The sequence below is a fragment of the Phalacrocorax carbo genome, chromosome 1 (genome assembly GCF_963921805.1).
Source record: "Phalacrocorax carbo chromosome 1, bPhaCar2.1, whole genome shotgun sequence".
In the NCBI taxonomy this organism is placed as follows: Eukaryota; Metazoa; Chordata; class Aves; order Suliformes; family Phalacrocoracidae; genus Phalacrocorax; species Phalacrocorax carbo.
This window is the reverse complement of record NC_087513.1, coordinates 145300415-145310479: the sequence shown is the minus strand read 5'-3', so window position 1 is coordinate 145310479 and position 10065 is coordinate 145300415. Positions and strand designations below refer to the sequence as shown.

Sequence of the window (10065 nt, the reverse complement as noted above, 5' to 3'; positions counted from 1 at the left end):
CCGCTGGGTTTGGCCACAGTGGGAAGCCAGCACTGTCATCAGCTTTCCAGTTTAGGAAAAGCATAAAAGATCGTTTAATGGCCCTCAGGGGGTAGGGCCGTGGTTCCACAGCCGACACGGGAGGATGGCAAACAGGTGCATGGCTGTCTGGGCGCTCAGAGCAGTGATGTATGCTGGACAATCTTGGGGAAAAACACCAGAGTGTTGTTTTGTTCCTGTTTTGATATTTGTATGCTCAGTTCCAGTGCGCTGGCCTACGTGGGAGATATAATTTCTGGGATCAGAGTGCTAACCTGACAGAAGAGTTCTGGCTGTTTCTCAAAGACCTTTCCACATCCAAGAGAAATTTATAAAACGGATAAATCACTGGGAAGTTAGTTCACAAAAATATGAGTAAGAAATATGGAATGCTGTGATGCTTAATTCGCAACTGTCATCTTAGTCATTCATTTCAGCCAGACTGCTTCAGCCGGCAACGTCGAGCAGATGTAGGAATGCCTGCAGAGTTCAGTGCAAATATTTGAAAGAATGTGCAGGGGGCTGTTGCTGGTAATAGACTGAAACCGGGCATTGCTTTAATTGCATCGTGGAATCTTTTAAGAAACCGTTGCATGCTTTTTGAGGCTCGGCCTCACAAATCTAAAGCTTTGTTTTGTCTGATGTGACAACTGCTCAACTGCACCGACAGGAATAACTTTACAAGTTTATTTCTATTTTATTAAAATCAATGTATACAGCTTCAGAAAGCCATTAGTGTTTGTTTAGCTAAAATGTTTCAAATATTAATAGCAGCTTCAAAATGTTCACAAGCCGTAAAGCCCAGCAAGTAACATGCTTTGATGTGTTTGTCTTCTGGCAGCTGAAGAGAGAACTTCTGATTTAGAGCGAGAAGAATTAGTCTGCTTAATATTTTCTTTCCAAATGTGAAATCTGTATTTTTTTTTCTCCAAACTGTGGCTTAAATGACATTTTATTTATATTATTTTATAATTTATTTCCCAAAAGAGAATGGAGATCTCTTGCTTACTGACATCCTCCTGACCTGGTTCTGTGCCCCTCGGTACCTTGCTGCGTAGTTTTGGCACACGGAGGCCTCAGTGTGGCACATCTTCCTATCTATCTGTAAGCACGCACGCAGTTCTGCTGGGGTCACTGCACCATTAAGGTCAGAGGGATTATTTGGCATATTTAAGAATAAACTCATACATGTTTGCAGGACTGCTGCCATAATAAGATATTTTATCTTGCAGTATGACGGGAACATTTACACTTTATGCATTAAAAGTATCTCTCTAAGGATTTTTTTTTCTTTTCAACAAAATACAGCAGTTATTGAGGCCTGATCCCCAGCTGGGGTAAGTCAGCTTGCAGAAGTAGAAGGGCCTACGATGGCTGTAGCAGCTGAGGACCTAGATCTACAGTTTCCCTAAATATATGACACAGACACACTACTCTTACACTCACAGTGGCAATTTAACGCAACTGTCTGGCCGCGCAGGAGCATCTCTCAGTCCCAAAGGAACCCTTTTATCCCTTACCTACAAAAATAGTCTTTGAAACACTGAAAGCACAACGCTAAACCAAATCTTGTATCACAAAGGCATGTCTAGTGAGGAATTTGTTGTTTTTTTTTTTAATGACAATATCATCAAATACAGCTCTGAGCCAAACACCAGTGATGCTCCAGCCCCTCCTGCTGCCAGCACCAGGCAAGTCCCATGAAGGCCTGTGGGACACCACATGTGCTGTGGAAAGGTGTGGAGGAGTCAATAATAAGGCCGAGAGACCCTCGCCCGCCTGCTGGGGCTGCTGCTGTAACTGAGAGAGGGCACACACCCGTGATATCCAGGGCAAGCTCCTGCTACGACCCCACTCTTGGACTGAATTTAACGTCTTGCAAACCTATGAACCCTGCCTACCTGGTATCTGATACCGTGTCCTTCTGAGAGATCCTGTTTCACAAGCAGGTGAATGTTTCTAACCAGATGGCAGTATTTACACATTTTGAAGTGTAATTTGATTCTCTCTCTGACATTAAAAGACACTGCAGCTCCACCAGGTGAGTTATTTACAATGGCAATCTCTGCAGTTTGTGTTAAATACAGCCAGCTAACCTTGCAAAAAACTACCTGCAAAGTCATCCCAACGGAGTTACTATCAACACTGAGGAGGCTGGTAGAGCAAGCAGGGATGTCTAAACTTGGAATTGTCTCACCCAACAGCAGACCCTTGCAAAGGAGGTTTCTCTACCTCTCCAGGGTCCCGCAGGCTCCCCTTCCAGAGAGCGGACAGAACCAAGTCCTCTGAGGGCGTGGGACTCTGCCCTGCTTTAGAGGCATGTGTCAGGACACACACCCCCCACGGCTCCCGGCTCGCGTTGGCACCGGCAGCGCAGATGCCCGCCTACCTCCATAGAAACCAAGTGCCCACTCTTACTGCCCCATTTCTACTGTAATAATTGAAATAGAATGTAATAATATTGTAATAAATGTAATACTATAAAACAGAGAAATTTCATAACATTTTCCGCCAGTAACAAGTAAGTCAATAGGTGTGCTTTCCTGCGCTAAGATCTGAATACATAAACCCATGTTCCCTGTTAACCAGAGGCTAAAAAGAAGTTGTGCTTCAAGCACATTTTCTTTTAATCAATTGTATGCTTAAAGCTGTTCACAGGAGACTGAAAATCCTGTGAGTCCCTCAGCGTCTTTGCCCTGTCCCTAGTCAATTCTAATCCCAAAACGTAGTTTAGCTACATGTAGATGTGTCATGTTTCATGAGGGTAACTTATTTACAGGCTGACAGCTCTTATTGAGGTCGCTTACAACTCTTCCTTTCATTGGCCTTTTACAGTTTCATATTAACAGTTCTGCCTTTGGGGAAGAGGCCAGTGTACAAATCCTTGAAAAAAAGATCCTGAGTGGATTAGCAAGTGACACATGGCAGGCAGTGTGGCTTAATGGATCGAGGCAATCCGTGTGGGAGCCAGGTCGCCTGGCACAGAGAGTGGCACGCACAAGTTCTGCCCTTACACCACTGATGGCAAGCAAGGCAAAAGCCATCTGAAAACCCGCGATGAGGAAACGAAGAAATGCAGCAGCTAGTTCACAGGTGGCCATGGTGACTAGGTACGAAAGAGCCAGGCAGCCCTCCAGCGCCAAACGCCCTTGGGACCCGCCAGGCCGGCACAGCGCAGCCGTACATCCATGTACCAGTGATACTTTGAGTGATGTACAACCACGTAAGGTCGGCTCAGGCATGACCTCAGAAAGCAGCGCAGCTCCCTACTTTCAGAACTGGAGCTAGCCTGTCTTAGACCAGGCTCAAGTATCTCTGCACATCTCTGCACCCTTGCAGCTGGTCATGCCCCTTCCTAATCACTGAGGACTTCATTTAACCTGGCTGAAACAACACTGAAGGTGCCTAACAAAACTCTACCCCTGCTAGCAAGCAGGGCTGACTTCTTCAGCAAAACCAGCCTACTCGTGGTAGTGCTCCAGCACAGATGATCACAGACCCTCCCAGGTCAAACTTCACAGCAGACGCAATGCGCCAGCTCTTTGTCACCAATTCATTCCTCACGAACAAGCAGCAGCTTTTCTTCAGAAGTTGAACAGCCTGATATAAGGCCATGACCAGCCAAATGCTAGCTACTCCAAGTGAAGGGCTGAATTACTATTAATGCCAGACTGGGAAGTCACTTTGCAATATGGATGGTCATTTATTTATTGTTTTATCATGACACATAAAATGCTATGGCTGCAATATCAAAATATGGTGTCACTTATAAAATACCAGTATTATTAATGCGGTGGAAAGATACTGTTAAAATTTACAGCGAGGTGTACAATGATTTGATAGTCTTGCCTAATGGTTTGTTCCAGTGACAAAACACCCTGGCAAGCAGATGATGGATGGAATGCAGTGTCTATTTATTACTGTGGTTTTTTCCTCCTTGATTACTGAATGGCCTGTAATGATATCAATAATCGTTGCTGAACCTAATCCTTTTGAATATCGTAGATAGGTCCTTTGCTTTTACAGTATGTGTCAGAACAAAAGAGAAGCATCTGAAAAATAAAGAGACGGCATTTCCTTACAAAATGAGATGAAAAAATAAAATATAAATGGAACTTTCAAGTGTTTCTTTTTATATTTAAAGCTCTTATTTCAATATACTGTATTTAAACATTCTTAAATAATCATTCTGTACCTTTGATTTTCCGTTCCATCTTTGGAAACAAATAGAGTAATCTCACTATAAATGTGTGCAAATAGAAAATATATAAATATATTTAAGGCCCATGTCATAAAAAGGTGGTCTCAGAATTGTCACTTTTACAATGATCAGCTGGGGTCCCTTTAATTTTGTCCTGTAAGTCATTTGAGCTCTGTTCTTTTAAGCCTTTGAAGTCCACGTGCAAAGAAGAGCCAAGCACACACATGCTGTCCTGTGTTTCATTTGGTAAACTGCTTGATGACACCTGGAAAACAGTCCCAATGCGACTGAACAGCGGAGTTGAAGTGATCCACTTCAACAAACTGAAGTCTGCTTGGTCAACTGCTGAGCTCCATGGGAACGTTCCTCCCACAGGCGACAACTCCACCTCTGAAGTGCCATGTCTAACTTCATGAAATCCCATGGACCTTTCCAGACTACTTGCTGATGAGGAGAGTCTGTTTTCCCCGTACAACATGTCACCCTGGGGAGAGGCAGCCGCAGTCTGATCCGTTGTGTGTTCTGCCTTTGTGTGCTCTTGGAAAAGCGACTCACTTGTCTGAGATGTTGGCAAAGGCGTGCTTTGGTTATCAGCCTTATAACAATCACCAGCATTTGAGCCAAGGCTTGGTGAGAAGCTGTCTACAAAGGGTTGTGTCTGACGTATTGTTTCCTTTACATTCCACTTGGTCAGAAGCTGGGTGCGAATCTCTGGGGGTAGTTTACTCAACTGGCGTCCAAGCTGAAGCTGGGTTGGGAATAGTGTTCCCTGAAGGGTTCTGTACAGAAATCTGCAAGAGGAGAATGTGCACGTGAAAAGAACAGAAGGAAGGAAGTACCCAAGATATTTTTAAGAGAAAATATGCAAGACAAAAGTACAACACAGAAAAACAAGAGAGTTTTATGTGCCTTTCTTATGCTTGACACAAGAAAGCTTGCAGATGAAAAGCTCTGAATGCTGTGCTAATATTTTGATTAATAACAAGCAGTGTAATAAATCTGTGCCTTCAGCCAGTGATCCACCTTGTGGTTAACACATGGTCTTTCATCTCTCCTGATGAGGAATCAAAGGCAATGGGGATCAGTCTGCAGGGCAGGCCTCCTACATCCATAAGCAGGCAAGTATGTCCACAACATACCATCAGAATTTCTGTACTGTTATGTACGTTACGGGAGGATGGGCTGAATCTGGAGGCATCATGGAAAACCTCACAGAGTAGAAAATCTCTGCATGGCCTGGGGGTTCAAGCAACAGTTGATAATTATCCCACTCCTGTGGTCTATGGCCAGGAGCTGTGTTCTGTTCCTGCGGTCAGGAGCACAGAAAAGGTTGGACAACCTGACTTCGTGTAATCAGCTGCTGAAAAAGACTGACTTGGCTGGTACGGCAAAAAGAAAGAGAGGAGTGGAAAAAGAAATGTTTCTTGCCCTCCCAACCACATGCATGAACTGCTTTCACATATGAGAAAAGATATGAGAGAAGCTACAATACCTTGGCAGCAATGCAACGACTGGTGATATAATGCAAATTAAATAGAACATAGGGTCTCCCATCAGCCTTTCCATAGTCCAGTAGGGATTGGATGGAGGATGGCATACTGGGCAGGAAGCATTGTAAACCAGAGCCACAAAGAAAAATAAAAGAATACTGAAGATGCAAGATGACCAGTGGAGAAAAGTCTAGAATAAAAAACCAACAAAAGAGTAATGATTCTTTATATTCTGAGAAATTTGCTGTGATTCTGAATTAGTAGTTCTTAATTTCTGGAGCCAAATCCATGCAGAAAAAAGGCAAGAGCCTTGTATTTTCAAAAATTCGTATTATAGATACAAGACTACAAAGCTGTTCACAGATCACAGTTTAAAACCTTTTTCGTGTTTGCTTAAAATGCTTGCTAAAAATAGAATGTGCTGAGGGGATGAAACAACCATCTTCTGTTTAGAAGAATGGCACTAAGAAAAGAATTATGTATATGCCAGCGAGTTTCTATGTAGACTGTGGGTACCTTACCCAAGTTTTGGTTTCTATAGCCAAATGTAGTATGATGGTGAAAAGAGCTATTGTGGTGATGGGAGTTCCCCAGGAGAAGATGTCCACCTCCGAATCATAGTAAGTCTGTAAAGAAGAAGCCAGAATTTAGCCCAAGCTGTGATGCCAGCTCTCCTCAAAACGCCTGAAACAGAATGTCTTACACCAAACACTTACGAAATAGGGGATGAAGAAGCAAACCAGGCTTTGATACATAGCATCAATCATGTTCATCCAAAACATGTGTGGTTGGTACTCCTGTGGCACAAAAAAAGTTAAGAAAATCAGAGCCTAATGAAAATGCTGTTTGCTGGGGTAGGTATTTTGAGGGGGATATTCCAGTGGGCACTTGCCCATTGCCTCTTTGCTTATGCAAATAGCTTCACAACTTTGCCAGTTAGATACCCTCGGGGATGAAATATGAAGAGTCAGCCTGCAAGCCGCTCTGCTCTGGAAGGACGGTCGGTCTTCTGCCATTCCCCACCCCACCCCTCCCCAGCAGAGGGTGTAATTTGAATCTGACATTCAGGCCAGCAAACAGCTATGAAGGTGCCCAACCTTATGCACTGCAGTTAGACCACTGATTTCAGGAGGAGCTCTCTGTGGTGTAAGTACACGAGTCAGTGTGCTTTACAGCACATACATACAAGCACAGAGTGTTTATTCACAGGAGAGAAAACAGAAAACGCACACATAGTTAGAAAAGAGGATCCTCAGTAATGATCTTTATCAAGTAACGCAGCAATGTATGCTATGTTATAAATACATAAATAAACATATATATATATACACACACACACATCTGAAACAATATTAAAGTGACATTTAAAGAAATATACAATTGCAGGGGTATGGATGGTCATAGTTTGTAAATGACAAAATATTCATTTATTTAATTTGGGGATATAGGCTACATCTGCAACCACTGGGCTCATCAGGGCTCTTTACCTCTCTGGAGAATATAATTGCAGCCCAAAAATGATAATTGAGAGATGCTCAGAAACAATTCTGGTGTTCTTTGGTGTACTGAAATAACATGCTGCCAAACAATGGAAGAGGTTGCTCAGGGGGACTGCGGAATCTCTGTTCTTGGGAGACATTCCAAACTGGACTAGATAAAGACCTGAGCAACTTTATCTGGCTTTGAAGCTGTTTTGAGCAGGGCGCTGGGTCAGATGGCCTCCAGAGGTCCCTTCCAAACTAAATTATTCTGTAATACTGTAGGCTTTGACTCAGTGATATCTTTTTGAAAGATATCCTACGTGAAGCAGGATTTGTGGCAAGTTTTACTCTTTAGGCAGAGGAAATGCTCATTAGATTTCAAACAAACTTAGAATGGTCCCTGGGCTTGCCTATGAGACTACTCTCCGCAGTTTCCCATCTGAAGACAGGCAGACACAACTTTCCGACAAGCTTAAGCCATTACCAGATTCCTATCACCTTAAGCCCACGCAAGAAAGGAAGGTATTAATGCTGCAGGTCTTTAAAGTGCAATGCACTGGAAGCAAGGAAATGTAGAAAATGGAAAACAACAGCTGGGTGAAAAAGAGAATTTGGACTAAAGCAATAGAAGTAAGTTACGCTAGAATTCTCCTTTCATCTTTTCAGGACAGTGTCTAGCAATGTCACTGGGTGCGTAGGGTACCAAATGCAGGTAGAGGCAAAAGACGCTCACTGTCTCCTCTCAGAGGGGTCAACATCAGATCCTTTTAAGAAAGGCTTTTGCCTTGGAAGCAACATCTCATTATGGATAGTCTTGCCAAGCAGAAAGATTCTCCCACAGTACACTGTAGCTGTAATTACCAGAAATGGTTTGGCTCGAATCCCTCCTGCAATTCCTTCTATTTTCATTGTACAATTCAAGCAGATGGAGACAAGGTGTTTTCAACGGACATTTCAGCTGAATCTGTCATCTGCTGGTGACTACTTCCTTCAGAGTCTAAGTCTATTGACCTCCGTGCTTACTCCTCAAGACATCTTTCTCTTCTGACCATTTGTAAAGGGCTGGGGCCTGAAGCTTTGATTAAGTACTGTGAGGTTATTGTGTGAAAGTCTGCACTAGTCTACAACATATAATCTTCTCTACTTTTGTGGTTATTTGTGAGCCTGGACCATGAGGGAGGTGTTCAGCTTAGGCTGATTTAAAGCATCCAGCTTCTCTCCTTTTACATATTTCAAACTATAGCTGGGTTATTTTTTTTGTTGTTTGTTTTAAATCCACTTTTGGCATTTAGATACTTTGACTCAGGTGAGATATATAACGAAATAATAATAGTGACTTCTCAGACTGTTTTTATCAGTAATCCACCCTTTGGGAAGAGGGCTGCTTTTCAGCTGAAACTAAAGACTTCTAGGAAAAAAAATCACAAAAACAAGTAGTTTTTACCTCCATATTCTGTCCACTTTTATAAAGCTGAGGTACAGCAATTAACACTTCAGCTGGCACATCCTTATCCAGCACGCCAGTAATCAGTTGTGGAAGAGAAGAGAAGAGTAAATTAAAGAAGATGAGATACCACTGATCGATCATTGATGAGCCAGAGAACCCACAGTAGAACTGGTACCAGAAGAGAAGGGCCACAAACATCTGAAACAGAATAAGAAATGCTGTAAATATGGCAAGAAAGCAGGATCGTCATCCCACTATGCTCTAAAAGCATTCGGATTTCAGTTCTGCAAGGACTTACCTCTGGACGCTAAACATGTGAGTGATCTTTCTAAGGATACCTAGTCTTTACCTTCCTGTTCCTGATGCCCAGACCACTTAGCCAAGCTACGAACATGTGGCACACCTACAAGATTTTGTGCTGCTGGAACCTCAGATCTCAGGTGTCAGGGATGACTTCACACAAAATTAACTTTCAGTTGAAGCGAAACTCTGAGGTGCAGTTTCACTAACCATAAAAAGCTCTCCATCACTCTAGGTGTATGAGTACTGATCTGATAGCACTTACATTACTATTGTAAGAATAAACATTTCCATAATAATATCCTCTGCTGGCTTGAGATGTTTTGTCCCAGATGTTTGTTTCTGGTCTACAATGGGTAAATGCAGAGCTTTTTTGCAAGACGAACACAAGACTAGCAGCAGCAAGGGAGGTGAAACTGTCTAGCAAAGTTGTCTTAAGTATTCTATCTCTTTGCTTTGAAATTCAGCAAGTTATTAGTGCTGCAAAGCTTCCTCAGTCTCCCTTACTCTTCAGCTGTATAAAGAAATCAGTTGCATACACAGCTGGAGTGGGATTGTTCACGTACTTGGGTTGGAATCTCCCAAAAAGGGACAAACCACATGATTAATTTCTTCTACAATCTCTGCAGCATGGAGAATCTAGAGGTTTTTAGGGCTCAGATCTCACCTGTGAGGGAGGATTTGAGGCCCAGAAAAAGATGGTCAGCTTCCATGGGAAGGAGATAAATTCCCAGGCTTGGTCCTCCTAAACCTGCAATTTTTATTATTCTTTGTGAAGTGATTAACACCAGACAGAAGGCAACCACAAAAACCTTGGCAACTGTCCCTCGAGGGTTTTCCCCATTTTAACCATGAAGAAAGGAAATAACATGACGTCTCATTCCACTTCCTCTTCTTTTTGTGTTCTGTTCTTAGGTGATTTCAGCTAGCTCGAGTATGTTAACCCTATAGATCTCTTCTATAGGGTTATAGATCTCTTCTATCTGTGCACCGAAATGTGGTTGGAATTTAAACATAGCAGAAAAAAAAGCACTATGGTCTGCTTCGTCAGTGAAAACTTCTATAAGGTGAGTAAAGCCTAAGCCTATCTTGTGACGGGGAAATCCCACAGAATAAGAGGGTCAGTCC

The 10065-nt window shown here is 42.7% G+C and overlaps 1 protein-coding gene across 1 annotated transcript in view; it reads right to left on the bottom strand.

Moving 5' to 3' along the window:
• Nucleotides 1–739: 739 nt before the first annotated feature.
• ATP10A (ATPase phospholipid transporting 10A (putative)) overlaps nt 740–10065 on the bottom strand; it is a 119479-nt gene continuing 110153 nt past the window's right edge. The window contains exons 17-21 of the mRNA XM_064438397.1: nt 8635–8835; nt 6426–6506; nt 6231–6335; nt 5712–5899; nt 740–5010 (exon numbers count right to left, since the gene is read on the bottom strand). Coding sequence (XP_064294467.1) covers nt 4308–5010; nt 5712–5899; nt 6231–6335; nt 6426–6506; nt 8635–8835 — 1278 coding nt within the window. The 3' untranslated portion in view covers nt 740–4307. The remainder of the gene's footprint in view (nt 5011–5711; nt 5900–6230; nt 6336–6425; nt 6507–8634; nt 8836–10065) is intronic.